General features: G+C 37.4%; 1 protein-coding gene and 1 pseudogene across 1 annotated transcript; one reads left to right on the top strand and one right to left on the bottom strand.

Moving 5' to 3' along the window:
* Positions 1–1,078: 1,078 nt before the first annotated feature.
* Positions 1,079–14,855, bottom strand: LOC127682229 (mas-related G-protein coupled receptor member B2-like). Its single transcript, XM_052178617.1, has 2 exons — positions 14,799–14,855; positions 1,079–2,208 (listed from the first exon to the last, which is right to left on the bottom strand). Exon 2 carries the CDS (start codon positions 2,202–2,204, stop codon positions 1,188–1,190), a length of 1,017 nt encoding a protein of 338 aa, XP_052034577.1. The 5' UTR covers positions 2,205–2,208; positions 14,799–14,855; the 3' UTR covers positions 1,079–1,187.
* Positions 3,287–4,642, top strand: LOC127691173 (acyl-CoA-binding domain-containing protein 5-like; annotated as a pseudogene).
* Positions 14,856–25,503: the final 10,648 nt, after the last annotated feature.

The raw sequence follows: 25,503 nt of genomic DNA, 5'->3' as shown, positions 1-25,503 counted from the left end.
AGGAGTAGGGATTTTTTGGGAGTGTGTGTGGGGGGACCTGGAAAGGAGATAACATTTGAAATGAAAATGAAGAAAACATCCAGTAAAATAAATAAATAAATAAATAAATAAATAAATAAATAAATAAATGCAAGTAATTCATTCAAGTAATAAATATATCTGAGAATAATTTAAATTTGAGACAGGTTTGTCTAGAGGACCTCACTGGAAACTTCTCATGAAAGATTATAAACTCAGAGAAAGCAGGAATTATAGCAAATACAAAGAAGGAAAGGACAAAGACTTGACTATCGGATGCTAGGAAGGCATTGTGAAGAGAAACACAAAAGTCAGACTCCCTTCCCTTTCATGTGAACATGGATGTTGATGCCTCTCATTGCAAACTTAAGGGCACTCATCCAATTTTGAAAATTAGAGACGCTTGATGTTCATAGTGAGAACTCAGATGGGTGAAGAGATTTAACAGTCTTCTCTTGAGAATATTTATTTGTTTAATATACAATTTATATAAGAAAGACCAACACTCCATGTATTCTTTATGACCCAAAGAAATTACTGAGGACTAGGACTATAAAGTGTGCGTATTTAAGTCTTAAACACTGAGAAGACTGTTTAAAAAAGATTACTTACAAGAAAGAATATTTGTGTAAACATTGTCAATTTCAGTGACTAAAGAAAATTTGTTTAGGATACAATTTATATAAGAAAGACTAACACTCCATATATTCTTTATATCCTGAAGAAATTAATGAGGACTAGGATGATAAAGTGTATGTATTTAAGTCTTAAACACTGAGAAGGGTGTTTAAAAAGAATATTTAAAAGAAACAACATTTGTTTAAGCATTATAAATTTCAGTGACTAAAGAAATACAGCCTTTCCTTTTACTTCCAATTGCCTTCTAATTAAGGAGAGTTTGTCAACAGTAGGAGCAGTTCTTTACCACAGAACACTTACACAAGGAGTCTCATCCAAAGGAGATGGTAAACCCCTAAGTAACACAGCTTCAAAAATGCTACAGTCAGTATTTGTATGACAAAATCCATTTCTCTCAACTTTTACCAAAATTATTGTTTTAATTAACGAATTGAAGATGAGGTAACAAACTGAGCAAGGTTGTGACTACAGTCCACAAAGGTGAGAAAAAATGTTTCCCTCAAAACCAATTTTCTCTGATCAAGCAGGTCTCAGCTGTTGCTCTGAACTCTTTCCAGTTCATCAGGGTATTCCGAAGAATTGTTATCTCCACATTCTTCCTCCTCAGGGTTGTCCTGAATGGCTCTCTGTAGAAGAAGCTTAAGAGTCTTCCTCCTGAACCTTCGGTGCCTAATGGAACCAACTATGAAGTAAATGATGGGGTTGGCAAAGCTGTTAACACATGATAGGAATTGTATCTCAGGAAAAAAATCACAAATTTTAACATAATGAAAATCACCAATCCATTGATAGAGAAGTTCATAGATCCCAAAGGGAAGACCAAAGATCAGGAAGACCAGAACTGTGAGTGCAATGGTCACATACAGCCTGGTCACAGGAATCCGCTGTGAGCCACAGAAGATCCTAACAAGCAGAGTTAGGCTGGACCCACAGAGAACCACAAATAAAATGACTGAACATACATTAGTGATGACATCAAAAGTTTCACACCAATACAAGTCAGAACTATTAAGCAGTAAGCCACATGCTTTCCCTTCCAGGAGAGCCAACAACAGGGACATAGCCCAAAGCACAAAACATGTGATAGCTGATGTGCGTCTGGAACGTTTACACCGATACCAGATGGGCCATATTACAGACAAGCAGCGCTCAATGCTAATGGCGCTGAGAATGCTCAGACCAGAAAGATAAGCAAATATTGATGCAATTAAAAAAAACGAAGGGATTTCAATGAAAATGGAGTAGAAGATGTAATTGGCAATAAGAAGGCAAACTACAAACTGTGAGCACAGGAAGAGAAAGTCAGCCATAGCCAGGTTAAGGATGTAGACAGAGAAAGCATTCCTGTGTATACGGATGCCCAGGAACCACAGCACCATGGCATTGAGTCCCATCCCCACCAGGGAAATGATGATGGAAAGCACAATCATGGCTTGGATCTTGATGATGCAATATGAAGTCTCAGTGTAGTTGCTTTCATTCAGTACTGTATAGCTAATTTTCGAGTCTGAGATGCTTAGATTCTTGCTTAGGAAATCTCCACTCATGTTCCTGAAACAATAACAAAAAAAAGTACATGAGCACATGCTGATGAATCTCTGATTCAGGAACAGCAATTGTATTGGTATGGTAATGCCTGACCTGGTTCATAAGCATGAGAAATAGGACCCAAGACGTTAAGTAATTAGTTTATACCAGGATATTTGGAGCCTTTATTACTTTAAATTTTCTGGAGCATTTCTTTAAAGGCATACATTAGTGATGACATCAAAAGTTTCACACCAATTTATTTGGGACCTTTATAGCCTATGACTTTTAATGCTATGAGAGTAGTTGAGATGTCAGTGTCTCAGGCTGTGTCAGAATGAAACACATCTCTGAACCTAATTTTCTTTTCTTTCATAAGGATGGTTCTTTTCTGCTGCAGGTACTCAGAAGCCAGAATCATGACAAACAGCTGCTCCTAGTCTGGGCAGGGGGTGAAACCATCCAATGGGAAAAAATAAAAATCATGATGGCAGTCATGAATGGAATGCATATTCATACTCAGACTAGTCCTATGTGCTAGTGTGACTCAGGCTCCATTTCAGATTGAAACTTAAAAGAAGAAAAGTCTTTGAGGACATTAAGCACTCTATTGAGACACAGAAGGTAATTGAGAATATTCACTGATTTATTATTATTCATGGATTATACTTTCTCTCTCTCTCTCTCTCTCTCTCTCTCTCTATATATATATATATATATATATATATATATATATATATATATATAACATCAAATTACATGTGACACAGGTAAAATATATAGGATAAATATCACAATATGTAATATATCATATGTATGATATGTGTGATAATTATTCAAAATGAATAAATTAGTTAATTAATACAAAAGTAGCTATAAATCTAGATTAAATGTTTTTACAACTGTTTTAGAGCATGTTTAGTACCTTAAAGCACATAAAAAATGAAGAAAAGGCTTTTGGACAGGGATAGTGAAAGGACAGTATGTACTTAATAATGTCTCCCAGTTAGATCGTGAATTCGCCAAAATACACCACCAGAAGATTTAGATTTGTATTCCTTCACTCAGTGGTTTGACTGGGTTGCAGAGAGAATGATGTTATAATGTTCTGACCTCTTCAAATACCAAAGCAGTTAATGGTAAAGTTGACAGCAATGATAGTGGAGCTGTGTCTGAGCAAAAAGAGGCCCAGGAAGAGTTAAAAGGAGCAGAACAGAGTGGCTGTGATGATAAGAAAATGATGAATAATTTAACAGATAAGAATTTGGAAATCATTGTTACCAATGGCTATAAATACAGATTTGCTCAGAATATACAGAGTGGCATTCATACTGATTCCTCCCATAGTGCCAGAAGCAGTGAAGATGAAAATCCTGGAGATCACAGCTGACAGCAGACAGGAAACACTGTTGTCTATGTTCACCAAGATACAAATGAAGATCCTAGTGAATATGTTTCAGGAATGCATCATTTGACAAATGATTCAGATAGTGAAGTATGCTGTGATTCTATGAAGCAATTTGGACAATAAGAGTATCAAATGATGTTCCAAAAGAAGGAAGAATGGTTCCTGCTTCTGGAAAGACTCAAGGATGCAGAGGAATACCAGAACAGGGAAGTAGGAAGGGGTGGGTGGAGGAACAGGGGGAGGTAAGAGGGCTTATGGGACTTTTGGAGAGGGGAGAACCAGGAAAGTGGAAATCATTTGAAATGTAAATAAGGAATATATCGAATAAAAAATCATGATAAAAATTGAAAAATAATCCAGCCTGAAATAAATGTATCTGTGTTAGACAAGAAACCATTAAATTTATCTTCATAAAAAATGTAAAAAGTAAAATTCTTGTTACCATGTTAAATCAGAGGGCAAAATTGTTTTTTTTTTTTAAAGAGTATTACTTAGGTGGTGATTCAACTCAGCACTTGGAAAGTTCCAGGTTTTGTGAAAATGTTCAACAATCTCAAGAAAATTGCAGCATTGGGAAAATGCAGATGGTAGCAGTCAAGGGAAATGGTGAAGGAAAACATGGAAGAGAAGCTGGCAGAAGTAGCAGTGGAGCACCACACTGTGAGAATAAAGGAAGAGAAAGCAAGGACTTCTCCAGTCTCAGGACAGGGAATGCCACATTTGAGCAAATGAACCAAGGGCTGACAAGTAGGATGTGGAGGTAATGGAGAGTGCTGGGGATCAGACCAGAAGGAGCCTCGATGAGCAGATTGCTCTTGTGCTCATTAAACTGCAGGAGGACGTGCAGAATGTCCTTCAGAGACTTCATAAACTGAAAACACTAACTGCTTCACAGGGGAAATTATCTTTACAGACAAATAATCAGCCCTCCTCACACAGACCATCTTGGTGACCTTTTGAGATGTCCCCTGGTGCGTTACATATTTGCCTTTTATTACTCAGTGGTTGGTACATTTGTATTAACAAAAATGGAAAAGAAAACTAAATTGAATAAGTGGCCTTTTACTCAGGAAGACTGCTGGACCTGGATGACCTAAGAGATGGATTAGAAATGAAATGGAATTCACAAGAAAATCTCATGTTTGATGATTACATTTTTTTGGTCTAGTAGTTTGGTTTATATATATATATTCATATATACATATTCTTTTTTGTCTTTTTTTATTCGATATATTTTTTATATCTATATATATATATTTTTATATCGATATATATATATATATATATATATATATACTTAGTATTTTTAAGCCTGAAGGACTAAGTTATTAATTCATTAATGATCGCCTGATTTTCTCCCATAAGAATTATAAGCTGCATTTCTAAGGCAGAGCTCCAATTATGTGATAAAATTTATACTTTTTACTTTTCTAAATTAAACACAAGAAAGAATGCAAAAAAATGAGTGGCGTTTGATGAGGTTAAATCAATTTGTATCAGTCACTGAACTGTCAGCTAAGTAGCACACAACTGATTGAAAAATCCACTACATTCTATGTGGTCTACACAGAACACTGACCTTTAATTAGTGACATGATTTCCCTTGCTTGCTCAGCCAGAACTCTGGAAATCATTGTCCTTGTACTGCGCTTACTGTTTATAAATTATTCACTGAGCAGACTTAACTCAGTGATGGAAATGATGAAGAATAGGCCTAATGTAGGTGTGACAGTGTATTTTAATTCTAGAAATGGTTAATCAGATTTTTATTTAACCAGGCACACTTAATCTTTTGTAACTAATTTTCTATTAAGGGAGGATATCTATTGTCTGCTTCATAGGTGATTTGCAATAAAATGAAAACTTATTTATACTGTTTTTACTAAGGTAAAAAAATGAAAATCCTTTTTTCTACAAGTGGTAAATGACAGTCTGGATTCTTTACCTCTTAGTGCCTCACTTTTCCTTTAGGGTATATGTCCCAGGTATCAGAACTACTTTCAGTCTACAGGTCTCTATGTCCACATAATTAAGGAATACCTAACTGATGGACACTTAAGTTCCTTCTAGCCATTAGAGCAAAAGGAAGATTAATTTAGATCCTGGAAGTCTATATTTGAAAAATGATCTTCCTTGTATACTTTCCCAAAGCTGTGTCCAGTAATATATTTTATGCTTTGAAGATTTAATTTAAAAACTTTATGGCAAATCCTTTTCTGCTTTTCCTTTTGTGACAGAGTCTTAGTCGCTCATGCAAGCCTTCAGTTTTCTCTTTTTCTTTTGCTACACTAATTGTGCCTTGGTTATTCAGCACTTCTGGGCTAATTAATATCCACTTATCAGAGATTGCATTCCATGTGTATACTTTTATGATTGGGTTGCCTCCCTTAGGATGATATTTTCCAGATCCAACAATTTACCTAAAAATTTCGTGAATGCATTGTTTTAAATTGCTGAATAGTGTTCCATTGTGTAAATATACCACATTTTCTGTATCCATTCCTCCATTGAGGGACATCTGGGTTCTTTCCAGCTTCTGGCTAATATAAATAAGACTGCTATGAACATAATGGAGCATGTGTCTTTATTGCATGCTGGGGAATCCTTTGGGTATATGCTCAGGAGAGGTATAGCAGGGTCCTCCAGAATTGTCATGTCCAGTTTTCTGAGGAGCCGCCAGTATGATTTCCAAAGTGGTTGTACCATCTTGCCACCCCTCCAGCAGTGGAGGAGTGTTCCATTATCTCACATCCTCGCCAACACCTGCTGTCTCCTAAATTTTTAACCTTAGCCATTCTGACTGGTGTGAGGTGAAATCTCAAGGTTGTTTTGATTTGCATTTCCCTAACGAGTAATGATGTTGAGCATTTTTTCTTTTTTTTTATTTGATATATTTTTATTTACATTTCAAATAATTTCTCCTTTTCTAGCCCCCCACTCCCCGAAAGTCCCACAAGCCCCCTTCTCTCCCCCTGTCCTCCCACCCACCCCTTCCCACTTTCCTGTTCTGGTTTTGCCGAATACTGCTTCACTGAGTCTTTCCAGAACAAGGGGCCACTCTTCCTTTCTTCTTGTACCTCATTTGATGTATGGATTATGTTTTGGGTTTTCCAGTTTTCTAGGTTAATATCCACTTATTAGTGAGTGCATACCATGATTCACCTTTTGAGTCGGGGTTACCTCACTTAGTATGATGTTCTCTAGCTCCATACATTTGCCTAAGAATTTCATGAATTCATTGTTTCTAATGGCTGAATAGTACTCCATTGTGTATATATACCGGATTTTTTGCATCCACTCTTCTGTTGAGGGATACCTGGGTTCTTTCCAGCATCTGGCAATTATAAATAGGGCTGCTCTGAACATAGTAGAGCATGTATCCTTATTACATGGTGGGGAATCTTCTGGGTATATGCCCAGGAGTGGTATAGCAGGATCTTCTGGAAGTGAGGTGTCCAGTTTTTGGAGGAACCGCCAGTCTGATTTCCAGAGTGGTTGTACCAATTTGCAAGCCCACCAGCAGTGGAGGAGTGTTCCTCTTTCTCCACACCCTCACCAACACCTGCTGTCTCCTGAATTTTTAATCTTAGCCATTCTGACTGGTGTAAGGTGAAATCTCAAGGTTGTTTTGATTTGCATTTCTCTAATGACTAATGAAGTTGAGCATTTTTTAAGATGTTTCTCCGCCATCCGAAGTTCTTCAGGTGAGAATTTTTTGTTTGACTTTGTACCCCATTTTGGTCCACTTGCCTGTCACTGTGCCAATACCATGCAGTTTTTAATACTATTGCTCTGTATTATTGCTTGAGGTCTGGGATACTGATTCCCCCAGAAGTTCTTTTACTATTGAGAAGAGTTTTAGCCATCCTGGGTTTTTTGTTATTTCAGATGAGTTTGAGAATTGATTTTCCTAACTCTGTGAATAACTGAGTTGGGATTTTGATGGGGATTGCATTGAATCTGTATATTGCTTTTGGCAAGCTGGCAATTTTAACTATATTAATTCTGCCAATCCACAAGCATGGAAGATTTTTCCATTTTTCTGAGGTCTTCTTCGATTTCCTTCTTCAGAGACCTGAAGTTCTTGTATAGATCTTTCACTTGTTTGGTTAGAGTCGCACCAAGATACTTTATATTATTTGTGGCTATTGTGAAGGGTATCATTTCCCTAATTTCTTTCTCAGCCTGTTTATTCTTTGAGTATAGGAAGGCAACTGATTTGCTTGATTTGATTTTATAACCAGCCACTTTGCTAAAGTTGTTTATCAGCTGTAGGAGTTCTCTGGTAGAGGTTTTCTGGTCACTTAGACTATCATGTCATCTGCAAATAGTGATAATTTAACTTCTTTCTCTCCAATTTGTATCCCCTCAACCTCCTTATGTTGTCTAATTGCTCTAGCTAGAACTTCAAGTACTATATTGAAAAGATATGGAGAGCGAGGACAGCCTTGTCTAGTCCCTGATTTTATTGGAATTGTTTCAAGTTTCACTCCATTTAATTTGATGTTGGCTACCGGTTTGCTGTATGTTGCTTTAACTATTTTTAGGTATGGGCCTTGACTTCCTATTTTTTCCAAGACTTTTAGCATGAAAGGATTCTGAATTTTGTCAAATGATTTTTCAGCATCTAATGAAATGATCATATGTTTTTTTTTCTTTGAGTTTGTTTATGTAGTGGATTGCACTGATGGATTTCCTTATATTGAACCATCCCTGCATCCCTGGGATCAGGCCTCCTTGATGGTGGTGGATGATCATTTAGATGTGTTCTTAGATTCAGTTGGCAAGAATTTTATTAAGTATTTTTGCATCGACATTCATAAGGGAAATTGGCCTGAAGTTCTCTTTCTTTGTTGGATCTTTGTGTGGTCTTGGTATCAGCATAATTGTGGCTTCATAGAACGATTTGTATGGTATTCCTTCTGTTTCTATTTTGTGGAATAGTTTGGAGAGTATTGGTGTTAGTTTTTCTATGAAGGTCTGATAGAATTCTGCACTGAAGCCATCTAGTCCTGTGCTTTTTTTGGTTGGGAGGCTTTCTATGACCCTTTTTATTTCTTTAGGGGTTATTGGACTGTTTAGAAGATCTATTTGATCCTGATTTAATTTTGGTGTCTGATATGTGGATAGGAAACTGTCCATTAACTCCAGATTCTCCAGTTGTCTTGAATATAGGCTTTTGTAGTAGGATCTAATGATTTTCTGAATTTCCTCAGTTTCTGTTGTTATATCTCCCTTTTCATTTCTAATTTTGTTAATCTACATACTGTCTTTGTGCCCTTTGGTTAGTCTGGCTAAGGGTTTATCTATCTTGTTGATTTTTTGAAAGAACCAGCTCCTGGTTTTGTTGATTCTTTGTATGATTCTCTTTGTTTCTACTTGATTGATTTCAGTCCTGAGTTTGATGATTTCCTTCCTTCTACTTCTCCTGGGTGAAATAGCTTCTTTTTGTTCCAGTGCTTTCAGGTGTGTCATTAGGCTGCTAGTGTATGCTCTCTCCATTTTCTTTTTGGAGGCACTCAGAGATATGAGTTTTCCTCTTAGCACTCCTTCCATTGTGTCCCATAGATTTGGGTATGTTGTGTCTTCATTTTCATTAATTTCTAAAAAGTCTTTGATTTCTTTCTTTATTTCTTCCTTTACCAAAGTATCATTGAGTAGAATATTTTTCAGTTTCCACGTGTACTTGGACTTTCTGTTATTCGTGTTCTATATATATCTCCGTCTATGGTGATTGAGAGTTTTGCTGGGTATAGTATTTTTGGCTGGCATTTGTGTTCTCTTAGAGTCTGGATGAGATCTGCCCACAGGATCTTCTAGCTTTCAGAGTCTCTGGTGAGAAGTCTGATGTGATTCTGATTGGTCTTCCTTAATATGTTACTTGCCCCTTTTCTCTTACTACCTTTAATATTCTTTCTTTGTTTAGTACATTTCAGGTTTTGATTATTATGTGACGGGAGATATTTCTGTTCTGGTACAGTCTGTTTGGAGTTATGTAGGCTTCTTGTATATTCACAGGCATTTCTCTCTTTAGGTTAGGGAAGATTTCTTCCATAATTTTATTGAAGATATTTACTGGCCCTTTAATTGTAAATCTTCATTCTCATCTATGCCTGTAATCATTAGGTTTGCTCTTCTCATTTTGTCCCGGATTTCCTGGATGTTTTGTGTTGCAAGCTTTTTTGCATTTTGCATTTTCTTTGACTGTTGAGTCAATGGTTTCTATGGCATCTTCAGCATCTGAGATTCTTTCTTCTATCTCTTATATATTGTTGTTGATTTGCATCTATGGCCCCTGATTTCTTCCCAAGGTTTTCTATCTCCAAAGTTGTCTCCCTTTGAGATTTCTTAGTTGTTTCTACTTCTGATTTTAGATCCTGGATAGTTTTGATTTACTTGCTTGTTTGTGTTTTCCTGTAATTCTTTAAGAGATTTTTGTTTTTCCTCTTTCATGACCTCAGCCCACTGACCAAAGTTCTCCTTTTTTCTTTAAGTGATTTTGCATTTCCACATTACTGGCTTCTATATTCTCCTGAATTTCTGTAAATGATTTTTGTGTTTCCCTTGTAAGGGCTTCTAACTTTTGATCCATTTTTTTCCTGAAGTTCTTTAAGAGATTTATTTATGTCCTTCATGTGTTCCTGAAACAGCATCATGACCAGTGATTTTAAATCCAAATCTTGTTTTTCTGGTGTGTTGGGGTATCCAGGACATGCTGTTAATGGAGAACTGGGCTCAGATGCTGCCATATTTCCTTGATTTCTGTTAGTAACATTCCTACATTTGCCTTTTGCCATCTAGTGCTCACTGGTATTAGTTGGTCTTGTTGTCAATGCTGGACTCACCAGTGCAAGCTGCCTCTTCCCAGCTATTCTCTGAGTGTACAACTGACCACCTGCACTGCCTGGAGAAGTGGTGCTGTGGCCCAGGCTATTCCAGATCCAAAGGTAGAGACCAGAAGTCTCCTACCAGAGGCCTCAGTACTAGATCCTTTTCTCTGCAGGGCCAGACTCACCAGAGTATGCTACCATCTCCCAGCTGGCCTCTGGGTGCACAGCTGGCCTCTTGCACAGTCTGGAGATGGGGCACTGTGGCCCAGGCTGTTCCAGATCCAGAAGCGGAGACCTGAAGTTTCCCACCAGAGGTCTCTGGACTGGATGTTCTGCTCTGCAGGGCAAGACTCAACAGAGCACACTGCTTCCTTCCAGCCTGCCTCAGGGTGGACAGCTGGCCTCTTGCACTTCCTGGAGACAGGGTGCTATGGCCCAGGCTGTTCCAGATCCCAAAGCGGAGACCTGAAGGCTCCCACCAGAGGCCTCAGGATTAGATTTTGTGCTCTGTATGGCCAGACTCACCAGAGCATGCTGCCTCCTCCCAGCCTGCCTCCTCTTGCACTTCCTGGAGACAGGCACCTAAAGTTCTTTATGTAGCTACAGATGGCCTTAAATACCTGGTGTTTCTGTCTCTCCTTTTCAGTATCTGGGACCACAGGTATGTACCACCATGGCCAACTTTAGAGAGCAAAACATTTTAATTTTTTCTTGATTCTTATGATGTTGGGAGCATTAAAATTAGGCATTGAATATTTTCAGTATGAGGATTATTCTACAGAATATAGGGTTGTTCTTTGGAAAACAAAAGTATGAGAACATAATTTGCATGTCTTAGACTTTCCGAATAAATTTCTTAAAACTGTGAAACTTTATTTTAAAGTTTTCTATTATAACTTGCTTGTTCTGCCTAAAATGATCTAAAGACTTTTGTTTATGATTATAAAACCTTAAATCTATCTTCTATCTTTTAGAAGGAAGAAAAAAAGCAAATAACAGAATTATTATTGAAAATTTTAGACCTGTGGAGTTTTGTTTAAATTTAAAAGAAGTTGGTATGATAAAGTGATGAATTTGTTCTTATAAAAATAGAATACAAATCAAAGATGTAACCAGTTGTGATTCATTGCAAGTAGTCAAGTGTAACTTACTCCTAAGGGCAACCATTTGTATCTTATATATCAGAATTACTTTATACTTTAAAAACTTTGCACACACTTCTTGTATATAAAGGATGTAATTATAGATTATAGTAGAAATGATTTAAAACATGAACATTATTTTAGCAATCGACAGCTGTGGTAATTTTTAATGATCAGCTTTACTTTTTATTCTAAAACTAAGTTAATAAATAAAAGCGTAATGACAAAAATATGAAGAAAATGTCATTACTGGTGGTTCTTTCGGATGAAGATCTCATGAACTGCTGCAATGTGGCTAATGGACTTCTTCATTCCCAAATGAAGGAATATCTAATGAATGGCTATATTGTTGACCTAGAAATATTTCAGGCCATAATGTAAACATTGGTTCTGAGATTAACTTAATTTCTAAGACTGTTGCGAAATAAAAAAGAAAATTTGGGAAAATATAAATTGAAAGAAAAGGTAACAACTGCTAAATAGAAGTCATTGTGAGAAAGAAAAATTGACAGAGTAAGAGAGCACTTAATAGTAAATATCTATCAGACATGGTAGATTCCTTAACGAGTCAACTGATGATTCGGTAAAATATCATGTGTGTGTGTTTGTGTGTGTGTGTGTGTGTGTGTGTGTGTGTGTGTGCGCGCGCGTGCGCGTGTGTGTGTGCACAATGGAACAGTTTTTAAATAGAAAAATAAATTATAGCTGGGCAGTGGTGGTGCATGCCTATAATCCTAGCACTTGGGAGGCAGAAACAGGTGGATTTCTGAGTTCGAGGCCAGCTTGATCTACAGAGTGAGTTCCAGGACAGCCAGGGCTACACAGAGAAACCCTGTCTCAAAAAAAAATCAAAAAACAAAAAGAAAAAGAAATTATTGTGAAATTTTAATATAAATGACCATAACTTAAAAAATGTATTGAGAGAAAAACCCTAGGAGCATCAAAAAGGAAATATCAGATATTATTCATCTGTGAATCCTAGCTTCATATCTCTAGGTTTTTTGTCATATAGGATTATTTGTGGAAGCCAGGACAGTAGAAACAGTGTTAAGACAGGAAATCAAGTAGGGCTGGAACCTGAAGGGAGGAGCTGATGAGAGTCCACAAAAGAGTCTTACTGAGAGGGAATGCCTTTAGGGAGACAAAAGAATCAAATGAAGAAATATGAATGTACAAACAGAGATATTGGGGTGGAAAGACTCACATAGAAGAAGTGTGTGCAATAGGTAAATAAGGCAAGATCAAGATTATTAATCAAAATGAAAGGCATACAGAAATTTACGACCTTATACCGAACTTGAAAAAATGGTTATTTTTGAAAGATGAGTTTTCAGGGAGCTATCTTTTTATACCTGTAAAGGCTGCTTTGATGACTAATAGTTTGCTAAACAAAATATCTTACCAGACATATATGTATGTTTATATCTGTATACATATATATTTAGTATATGTACATACATAACTTATATGTATGTGATATATTTGTGCACATCAGGGAGTGCCCAGGGAGCTGCCAACAGAATTACCGACTATAGTTATTAACTTTCCTTTTCAAGTAATAATTACATGTTCAGACCCTATTACTCAAGACACTGCACTTCTTTAGTGTACAAATGACATAGAACAAGCTTGTCCTGAGGGATGGGACAAGATTATTCCCTCTTGGGTAAATTTCACAGCCAAGGTACTGTGAAGGCTCCTATGAGACAAAAATATCTATGGTCTTAAGTAGCAGTGAATTCAGTAGTCTATGAAAGCAACCTGGAGGCAAGGTGTACATAACTGTGCAATAGTGGCAGCAGGGTTAAGGAGGTAAGTAACTACTTTCTGGCTTGATTTGAAGCAAAATACATAAAGGAAATGCTTGCCTTGTGCTTAAAATAGGATAAAACCCAGAAGATATTGGATATCATAGACACTATAGTGAAACTAAGGTCAGTTGTTTAACTGAATTGGCATACCACTGAGCTGCTCACTGAATAAAATATTTATACTCCTGTATGGACACTACACTCACTCTTCAAGAGTAAAGCTTCTGTTTTCGAGAAAATACTGGTAAGAGATTTATGGCAGTGTGAGATACTGACAGGTAGTAGCATTTGAGTGTTTGACCATAATAATGCCATTTATATCATCTTCTATAAGGATCAGGAAACACTGCAGAAGAAAAAGAAGAAACACGTGAGGTAAGGAAACATAAGAAGAGCATCATAAATGATATTTCCTTGCCAAAACATGCTCTTTCCAGTCACTGATTCAGAGCAGTTAGGAATATCTACACACGTTATGCATAAATATGTTCCCATCAATAGCCAGGCATTAGTGAAGAGAGGATTCTGGGAGGGCTACTTCTGGAGGCTGAATAATTGACTAACAACAGATTTGGGCAAAGGGGAAATCATTTCTTTCAATCAATTTTCTACTGGTATTCAAATCAATTACCAATATATAGATCAATTTCCCCAGCTGGCATACAGATTAAATTTTATAAAACAAAACTAAATATCATAATCTCAAAAGGGAACTAGTAGAGAAAGAATTTGACAGAAATGAGAAGAATATTTTATAGAGCTTGGAAGAGTAATCTTAGTATACTGTATGCTTAAATCAAATATTTAAAAAATAAAATTGATCAATATTTAATGCCTGAGGCAGAATACAGGAACATTGGCATCACAGCAACAGCAACAGCCAACTCTGAGTTCAGATAGAGCTCCGCACTACATGTTTTTTCTTTGGGTTGTAGATAGGTTAAAATCTTCATGTAACTGTCCCAAAAGATGTACTTTATTGATGTTAGAATTAATTGTGTCCCTCACACTCTCTCCATTATAAACCAGATGTTGCCTACTGAGACTGAAATGCACAAAGGAATGGAAACTTTCCCTTGAAGAAAACACATGTAATTGAGGTACTGACATAACTGGTATTTTATAGACAGTGCCTGTACACATATACTTGGTAAGTCAAAGAAAGCATCAAAGTTACAATAGCAGCAGATTGTGTAGTTAGGATGAGAGCATAATTTAGGAAAGCACAAGAGGACATTGCCTTGCTTCAGTCTTCTCTAAACCCAGTCTACAGACCTACAATGCTTTCATGAGATATTTGTAGGTCCTTCTGCAGAAACATGACAATTTTGTGGGGTTTTCCACCTCAAGATATAAATATATGGTCACTGACTATAAACACTAAATAATAGTTTGGGAAGAAGGTTGCAAAAAGGCATCTTACCTTTGCTTTATTATTCTTATAGGAGATGATAAGCTGGTCTGTGCCAAAGAGAAGAGTCCTCTGAGTCAGTTTCCAATATGACGGGATCCTAGTACATAGAGTGCTGAGAAACTGGTGCTTGAGGAGGAACATTCAAAAGAGGAAGAAAGATCTGTGGTTTCCTGTACTTGTATCTACACAGTCCTTCTTTTGAGTTATGCTCCTCATGAGACTATTTTGAAGATTGGCCTGGTATCTATCTCCTGTCCTTTTTTCATAAGAAACCTATTGCTCTGCTTCCCTATTAGTGCTTGTGTTTTCTTTAATTTCTTGCTTCTAGAAGGTGAGCAATTTCAAACAATGTGAGCCAGTTCTGAAATGTTTCAATAATGTGTTTGAAAAGCTACACAATGATGGGGCAATAAACATAGGGATTATAAGCAAATTTGATGAATGTGCAGAATAGTGACTTGAAATATATCAGTTAGGAGACTGAGGTTTGAAACTAGAAGCATTCCTTGGGTCAGAAACACAGCAATAGTAGGATTTCAGGAATGTGTGGCTTTCAGGCTCCTGGAACATCCTCCTTACTGCTAAGATGACCAAGAATGAGGCCAACTGAGCACTCAGCAACAGGGCTTTAAAAAATAAATCAAGATGTGGTCTACAGGAGGGCTGGATAAACCTGATTCCTCAAAGTTAGTATAAAGGAAACAAAAAAGGCAGCAGAAATGAATAAAACTCTGAGAAGAAATGAATAAATCAACTAGTATGAGAAGGGAGAAAAAAAGAAACAGATTAAGCCAAAAAATTTATTTAGTTGCAGTGAGTGTTGAATAGTAACGGAGAGTGACTGGCATTAGAGAAATCAAGAGAGAAAGGAGCCTTGTCTTCTTGATGTCAATGCAATGGCTCCTTGGTAATTATTTACTCACTATTTCATGATGCTATATTATTTATAAACTATTTTGCAAAAACAAATTAAGAAGCTATAGAAAGTTTCAAATTTAAAAAATGTTCTTGGCATATGGATCTTCATATATATTGGTAAAGTTGATGCTCTTATAAATATTCATGCATATGTGTGCACATGCTGGTAAAGACCAGAACTCAATGTCTGGGATATTCCTCTTTCCCTCTTCCCCTTATATCTTATATCTTGAATCAGGTGTCTCCACTTGAAACCATAACTTACCTATTGAGCTATTTTCCTCAACTCTCTTTCCCCAGTGACTCCCATGTGCTGATAAAATGGCAGATTATCAATGTGCATCAAGATGGGTATGAGGGTTTAAACTCAGACTCTCACATTTCACAGCAAGTGTTTTCCTCTCTGAATCATCTTGCAAATCAGAAGAAATACATTTTTTTTCCTGAAGGAAGAAGTCTCACTTCCTTGTATTCTAAATATAAATGATTTTTAAGAGATGGGATTTTCACCGGGTTGTCAAGTTTATTTGTATTAGGTTGTTTGATTGTTTAGTTGTTTGGTTGGTCAAATGGCTGGCTGGTTAGTTGTGTGGTTGGGGGCTTGTTTGCCTGCATGGTTTGTTGTTTGACTGGCTTGTTAATTAGTTTATTCTTTGTTTGTTTGTTTGTTTGTTTGTTCAACCTGTTGGTCGACTTTCTTTAACTAGGAAATAATAAGATTATTTTTAAGATTAATTGCAATATGATTTGGTTGTATGCATCCAGCAAAGTGGATGGTTATAAAATCCACTCAAGCATGAGTTCAGTCACTATGCTGAAGTTGTTTATCAGCTGTAGGAGTTCTCTGGTGGAGTTTTTGGGTCGCTTAAGTATACTATCATATCTAAAACCATCCTGTGGAAAAAAAGCCTTTGCAACAAATGGTGCTGGCTCAACTGGAGATCAGCTTGCACAGGAATACGAATTGATTCATTTTTATCTCCTTGTACTAAGCTCAACTGCAAGGGGATCAAGAACCTCCACATAAAAGCAAACACACTGAAACTAATAAAGGAACTGGGGAAGACCCTTGAGGACATGGGCATAGGGGAAAAGTTCTTGAATAGAACATCAATAGCTTATGCTCTAAGATCAAGTATTGACAAATGGGACCTCATAAAATTACAAAGTTTTTGTAAGGCAAAGGACACGGTCAAGCGGATAAAATGGCAACCAACAAATTGGAAAAGGATCTTCACCAACCCTCTATCCGAGAGCGGGCTTATATCCAATATATACAAAGAAGTCAAGAAGGTAAACTCCAGAGAGCCAAATAACCCTATTAAAAGAGGTACAGAGCTAAACAAAGAATTTTCACCTGAAGAATTTCAAATAGCTGAGAAGTACCTTAAAAAATGTTCAACATCATTATTCATTAGGGAAATGCAAATCAAAACAGCCCTGAGATTTCACCTTACACCCATCAGAATGGGTAAGATTAAAAACTCAGGAGACAGTAGATGTTGTTGAGGATGTGGTGAAAGAGGAACACTTCTCCACTGCTGGTGAGAATGTAAATTGGTACAACCACTCTGGAAGTCAGTCTGCCTGTTCCTCAGAAAACTGGGCATAACACTTCCAGAGGACCCTGCAATACCACTTCTGGCCATATACCCAGAGGATTCCCTGGCATGCAATAAGGACACATGCTCCACTATGTTCATAGCAGCCCTATTTAAAATAGCCAGAAGCTGGAAAGAACCCAGATGTCCCTCAGTGGATGAATGGATACAGAAAATGTGGTACATTTACACAATGGAAGACTAATCAACAATTAAAAACAATGAATTCATGAAATTCTTAGCCAAACAGTTGGATCTAGAAAATGTCATCCTAAGTGAGGTAACACAATCACAAAAGAACACACTTGGAATATAGTCACTGATAAGTGGATATTAGCTCAGAAACTCTGAATATCCAAGACACAATTCACATATCAAATGAATCCCAAGAGGAGGAAAGAGAGGTCTCTGGTCCTAAAACTGCTTGTTCAAGCATTGTAGGGGAATACCATGACAGAGAAGTAGGAGAGGGTTGACAGGAGAATGGGCAGAGGGAAGAGGGCTGAGGGAACTTATGGGGAGCAGGAAACCAGGAAATGGAAAATCATTTTGAATGTAAACAAAGAATATTGAAAATAAAAAAGTATTAAAAAATAGCAAATAAAAGGAATCAAGCCTTCACATGACCAATGGCCTCTTCTCCCATTGATGTCTGAAAAGGTCATCTTCTGCCACATATATAGCTGAAGCCATGGGTCCCTCCTTGTGTACTCTTTGGTTGGCAGTTTAGTTCCTGGGAGCTCTGGGGGATACTGGTTGGTACATATTGTTGTTCCTCCTGCAGGTAATCAAACCCTTTCAGCTCCTTGATGTCATGGTGGCACATGTCTCTACTTCCAGCACTTGGGAGGTAGAGGCAAGTGGATTTCTGAGTTCGAGGCCAGCCTGGTCTACAGAGTGAGTTCCAGGGCATCCAGGGCTACACAGAGAAACCCTGTCTCAAAAACCAAAACAAAAATATGAGATAATATTTGATAGAATTTTGAACTGACTTGATCGCATGTAGGTATCCTCAGCTGCTGCAGGTTCATGTGTTTAACAGTCATGCCATAGAGAGTAGGTAGCATTATATCAAAACCTTCCTCTCCACTGCTCCAATTTGTTAGCCTATACTTCCTTAGAAATCTCGACTCTTTTTCCTCTAGGTATATGTTAGAAATTCCAGAAAATTTATTCCTTTTTATGATATCAAGTAGGTACTGGTATATTAGGTTTCCTACACTTGTAAGCATCTCTCTGGTGTCAGAGTAGTCTCCCATCTGCTAATTTCTTTAAAGGTATATGAAAGAAATTATGACTGTGTGTTATATGTTGTAAAACTGTGAACTGGTGAGACATATAAACTCTTATCTGATGTAGAATTTTTTGGTTGTGTCTTCTGATGCCAGACCACATGAATTTTAGTAATCCCCAAAGCACTTCTTGTTTCAATTGGAGCAATCTTGCCCTTGATGTAACAAAAACATCTGGGTAATTCAATGCCCTGTATTAATTTGCATCTACTTTTCCAAATATTACATGATGTTTGTGAATGAGGTGTAAGAGTTAGGAGGGTGGGTTAGCACTCTCATACAGGCAAAAGGGAGGGAAGATGTCAGATGTCAGGATATGGGTTGGTGGAGCAGGTAACTGGGAATCAGGATATCATTTGAGATGTAAATGAATAGAATGATAAATAAAAATGAATAACATGAATATTTAAAGTAACAAAAGAAAAAGAGAAGAGCTTCCTTCTCTGCCACCTGCCCCTTTCATTCTGCTGTGGTAGGACCCCTGCCAGTCCTGCCACAGGAAAGACCCCATCTCCTGATACTTTCTAGAGAACCAGTAGCATGTAGAGCATTCAAATACACCCTTTCCCATTCCTTCTATCTCTTCCTCCGCCACTGCCTGCCCCATTCGTTCTGCTGTGGTAGACCCCTGCCAGTTCTGCCACAAGGAAGACCCATCTGCTGATATATTCTAGATAACCAGCAGCACACATGGCAGTTGGGAAGACCCCATCTCCTGATAATTTCTAAAATTACAGCAGCAAACAGTGCATTCAAGAACCAGCGACATGCAGGACATCAACCCTTGCCATGTCAGCCACAGGGAAGACCCTGTCTCCTGATACTTCCTGGAGAAACAGCTGTATGTAGGGCATTTGAGAGAAAGGGAATCCCAGAAGTACAGATACACAGAATTTCAGGAGAGAGAAGCCACAGTCAGAGATAGCATGATCAGCAACATTTGTATAAATAAGTGCACTCTATTCCAGTTTTGTTAGCAGCAATTTTTCAGTATTTAAGTGGAGATACTAAAAGTATGTTCCCAAGGGACATTGACCTATTCTAAATTTATAATTCATCTGCAATTGTACAAGGGATAATTATATCATGTTTTGTATATTTATTACCTGGTTATTGTTTCATTTGTACATGAGGCATGATTCATATCAGATTCACAAGTGGTTGATTATGATGGATTTCCTGGTTGTCAATTTGACTACATCTAGAATGACCTACAATCCAGAATTAGAGGACATACTTGTGATCCAGATCTTGAATTGGAAGACACAGGTTTCTGACCAGAATCTTGACATGGAGATCTTTTATGGGCACAGTGGACACAAAAACTTAGGCCCAGACAAGGTAGTACTGTCCTTTAATCCCAGGAGATTGAATAAATCATTATCTCTGTGTTCAAGATCTGCCTGAAACTAAGCAAGTTTCAGATCAAGGCAGTGTGGAACACATCTTTAATCTGAGCCACACCTTCAGATGGAGGCCTATATAAGGACATTGGAATAAGAAAGACTCACTCTTCTTCTGCCAGAGCATCTGTTGGAGCCTGCTCCTTTTGGATTCCAGCATATTCACCAGAAGACCAACTGAAACAACTAGCCTCATGACACTAAGCAATTACTGGAATTTTGGACTTTCCATTCACATCTGGGCATCATTGTATTAGTTGGACGACAGTTTATAAGTCATTATAATAAGTTCCCTTAACATAGAGAGACATTCCATAAATTCTGTGACTCTAGAGATCTCTGACTACTACAGTGCTTTAACTGTGTGCTTATATGTGCTCCTTTTGAATTGATGGTATGAATTACTTAATTACTGAGTTTTGTTGGATGTTGTTATCCCTGCTTGGGTTAGTGTTTCCTTCTAGTATTTTCTGTGGGGCTGGATTTGTGGATAGATTTTGGTTAAATTTGAATTTCTCTTGCAATATCTTGGTTTCTCCATCTATAGTGATTGAAAGTTTTGCTGGGTATAGTAGTATAGGTTGGCATCTCTTCTTTTTCAGAGATTGCAAGATAACTATGTGGGCCCTTCTAGCTTTCAGAGTCTCTGTTGAAGTCAGATGAAATTCAGATTGATTAGCTTCAGTTGTGTTAGGATATACAGGTCATTTTATGTTATCTTGCCTTTTCCTCTTTCAGCTTTTCATATAATTTCTTTGTTATTTAGATTTTTGTGTTATACTTATTATGTGGTAGGAGGATTTCCTTTTATTGTCCAGTCTAATTGCTGTTTTCTTGGCTTCTTGTCTGTTTAGTGACCTCACTATATTAAGGTTGAAGAAGTTTTCTTCTTCTACAATTTTTTAAAAATATATTTTCTAGTCCTTGGAGTTGGGATTTCTCACCTTCTTCCATTTCTATTCATAGGTTAGGCTGTTTTATGTTATCCCAGATTTCCTAGATATTTTTGTCAAGTACTTTTTCTATTTAACATTTTCTTTGACTGATGTATCAATACCTTCTATTATATATTCCACAGTAGAAATTCTTCTGAGAGGTGAGGCCACCATCCTTGCTCCTGTGACTGAGCAGACAGGTACAGCCAGTTATGCATGGAACACCCGAGTGTAAGGTTGCTTAGGACAAGGTCCACTAGGACCCCACCTGCAATCAGGAACTGGGCAGTGAGGCCAATGCCATATGTGCATCTATCCTGCTAGGGGAGTTCTGCACTGCAGCGAGACTCACGATTAGAGGTAAGGCTGCCATCTTCACTCCAGCAACTCAGCCTGATGTCACACCCAGTAATGAAGAGAACACCTGAATGTAAGATCGCATGGGACTCAGTGTGACAGGTTGCTACCTGCACCCAGAAGCTGGATAGCCCACAAAAATCTGTGCCAGGGGAAAGCTGGTCATCCAGGGGTGCTGAATAAGCTTGCAGGCACACAGGAAGGACAAGCACCAGCCAGTGACAGCAGGACAAATCAACACCAGAGATATCCAGATGGCAAAAGGCAAATGTAGGAACTTTACTAATTGAAATCAAGGAAATATGGCACCACCCAAACCCAATTCTCACACAACAGCAAATCCTGGATACCCTAACACACCAGAAAAGCAAGATTTGGATTTAAAATAACAGCACATGATGCTGATAGAAGGCTCCGAGAAAGACATAAATAATTCCCTTAAAGAAATACAGGAGAACACAAGTAAAGGGGGAGAATCCCTGAAAGAACTATAGGAAAACACAATGAAACAGATCAACGAATTGAACAAAACCATTCAGGTTCTAAAAACGGAGGTAGAAATGATAAATAAATCAAAAAGGGAAACAACTCTGGACATAGAAAACCTGGGAAAGAAGTCAGGAGTCATGGATGCAAGCGTCAACAACGGAATACAAGAGATAGAAGAGACAACCATAAATGCAGAAGATACCATATGAAGCATTGACACAACAGTCAAAGAAAATGCAAAATGCAAAAAGGTTCTGACCCAAAACATCCAGGAAACCCAGGACAAAATGAAAAGACCAAACCTAAGGATTATAGGTATAGGATAGAACAAAAAGTTCCAACTTAAAAGGCCAGTAAATGTCTTCAACAAAATTGCACAAGAAAACTTCCCTAACCAAAAGAAAGAGATGCCCATGAACATACAAAAAGCCTACAGAACTCCAAATAGATTGGACCAGAATAGAAGTTCCTCCTGGAACATAATTAAAACACCAAATATACTAAACAAAGCAAGAACAGTAAAAGCAATAAGGGAAAATGGTCAAGTAACATATAAATGTCGACCAATCAGAACCACACCAGACTTCTCACAAGAGACTATAAAAGTCCGAAGAGCCTGAGAAGATGTCATACAAAACCTAAGGGAACACAAATGGCAATGCAGACTGCTATATACAGAAAATGTCTCAATTATCATAGATGGAGAAACCAAGGTATTTCATGAGAAAAACAAATTTACACAGTATCTTTCCACAAATCCATCCCTTCAAATGATAATGAATGGAAAACACCAACAAAAGGAGGGAAACTGCATACTAGAAAAAGCAAGAAATTAATCTTCCTTCAACAAACCGAAAAGAAGATAATCACACAAACATAAAAATTACATCAAAAATAGCAGGAAGCAACAATCACTATTCCTTAATATGTCTTAACATCAAGGGACTCAATTCCCCAATGAAAAGACATAGACTTAAAAATTGGAGAGGTAAACAGGATCCAACATGTTGTTGCATTCAGGAAACACATCTCAGTGTCAGATACTACCTCAGAGTAAAAGGCTGGAAAACAGTTTTACATGCAAATGGTCCCAGGGAACAAGGTGGAGTAGCTATTCTAATATCCAAGAAAATAGACTTTCAAACAAAAGTCATCAAAAAAGGCACAGAAGGACACTTTATGCTCATCAAAGAAAAAAATCTACCAAGGACTCTCAGTTCTGAACATCTATGCTCCAAATACAAGGGCATCCACATTCATAAAAGAAACTTTACTAATGTTGAAAGCACACATCGCACCCCAAACAATAACTGTGGGTGACTTCAGCACCACACTCTCCTCAATGGACAGATCAGGAAAACACAAAATAAACAGAGATACAGTAAGACTAACAGAATTTTTGGACCAAATGGATTTATAGATATCTATCTATGGAACATTTCATCTTAAATCAAAATAATATACCTTCTTCTCAGAACCTCATGGCATTTTCTCCAAAATAGACCATATAATTGGTCACAAAAGAGACTTCAACAGATATAAGAAGATCAAAATAATCCCATGCCTCCTATGATATCACAATGGAGTAAGGGTGCTCTTCAATAGCAGCAAAAACAACAGAAAGCATGCATGCATATGGAATCTGAACAATGCTCTATTCCATGATACCTTGGTCAAGGAAGAAATAAGGAAATAAATCAAAATCATTTTAGAATTTAATGAAAATGAATAGACAACATACTCAAATGTATAGGACATAATAAACGCAGTGCTAAGAGGAAAATTCATAGCTCTGAGTGCCTTTAAAAATAAGGAGGAGAGAGAATACACTAGCAGCTTAACAGCACACCTGAAGCTTAAGAACAGAAAGAAGTTAATACACCCAAGAGTAGTAGAAGGCATGGAATCATCAAACTCAGAGCTGAAATCAACCAAGTAGAAACAAAAAGCAGTATACAAAAAAAAAAAAAATCAACAAAACCAGGAATTGGTACTTTGAGAAAACGAAGAAAGTAGACAAACTTTTAGCTAGACTAACCAGAGAACAAAGAGACGGTACCCAAATTAACAAAATCAAAAATGAAATGGAAGAAATAACAAAAGAAACAGGAAATTCAAAAAATCATCAGACCTACTACAAAAGCCTATACTTAACACAACTGTAAAATCTGGATGAAATGGACAATTTCCTAGACAGGTACCAACTACCAGAGTTAAAGCAGAATCAGATAGACCATTTAAATGTTCCCATAAGCCTAAAGAAATAGAAGTCGTCAGTCTCCCAATCAAAAAACACAGGACCATATTGTTTTAGTGCAGAATACTATCAGACATTCAAAAGAAGACCTAACACAAATACCCTTCAAACTATTCCACAAAATAGAAACAGAAGGAAAACTACTCAACTCATTCTATGAAGCCACAATTACGCTGATACCAAATCTACACAAAGATGCAACAAAGAAAAAGGACATCAGACCAATTTCCCTTCTGAATATTGATGAAAAAATACTTAATAAAATTCTTGCCAACCAATTCCAAGGACACATCAAAAAATCATTCACCATGATCAAGTAGGCTTCATCCCAGTGATGGAGGGATGGCTCAATATAAGGAAATCCATTAATGTAATCCACTCCTTAAAAAGCTCAAAGAAAAAAACCCACATGGTCATTTCATGAGATGCTGAAAAAGCATTTGACAAAATTCAACATCCTTTCATGTTAAAGGTCTTGGAAAGAACGGGAATTAAAGCCCATACCTAAGCATAGTAAAAGCAATATACAGCAAACTGGTAGCCACCATCAAACTAAATGGAGAGAAACTTGAAGCAATCCCACTAAATCAGGAACTAGACAAAGCTGCACTTTCTCTCCATATTTATTCAGTATCGTACTTTAAGTTCTATCTAGAACAATTAAGCAACAAGCAGAGGTCAAATGGATACAAATTGGAAAGGAAGATGTTAAATTATCACTATTTACAGATGATATGATGGTATAATTAAGCAATCCAACAAACTCCACTAGAGAACTCATACAACTGATATACAACTTCAGCAAAGTGGCTGGATAGAAAATTCACTCAAGCAAATCAGTAGCTTTCCTATAGTCAAAGAATAAACAGGCTGAAAAAGAAATTAAGGAAATGACACCCTTCACAATAGCCACAAAAATATAAAGTATCTTGGTGTGACTCTAAACAAATAAAGTGAAAGATCTGTATGACAAGAACTTTATGTCTCTGAAGAAAGAAATCAAGAAGACCTCTGAAGACAGAAAATCTTCCATGTTTGTGAATTGGAAGGATTAATATAATAAAAATGGCCATCTTGCCAAAAGCAATATACAGACTCAATGCAATCCCCATAAAAATCCCAACTCTTCACAGAGTTAGAAGGAGCAATTCTAAAATTTGTCTGGAATAACAAAAATCCCAGGATAGCTAAAACTATTCTCAACAGTAAAAGAACTTCCAGGGGAATCAGTATTCTGGACCTCAAGCAGTACTACAGAGCAGTAGTGTTGAAAACTGCATGGTATTGTTACAGTGAAAGGCAGGTAGATCAATGGAATAGAATTGAAGACCCAGGGCAACAGCAACAGTGGCTGGTCCAGAGGAAGGGCCATCAGCAGTGGAACAAAGGTGACACGGTCCAGGCAGGCCCTGCGCCCATGACCACTGACAATCGCTGGCCAGCCAGGCTGCAAGCAGCGGCA

This window comes from Apodemus sylvaticus, chromosome 1 (genome assembly GCF_947179515.1).
Source record: "Apodemus sylvaticus chromosome 1, mApoSyl1.1, whole genome shotgun sequence".
NCBI classification, from domain to species: domain Eukaryota; kingdom Metazoa; phylum Chordata; class Mammalia; order Rodentia; family Muridae; genus Apodemus; species Apodemus sylvaticus.
The sequence above is the reverse complement of the archived record's forward strand: the minus strand, read 5'-3'. Positions and strand labels throughout refer to the sequence as shown.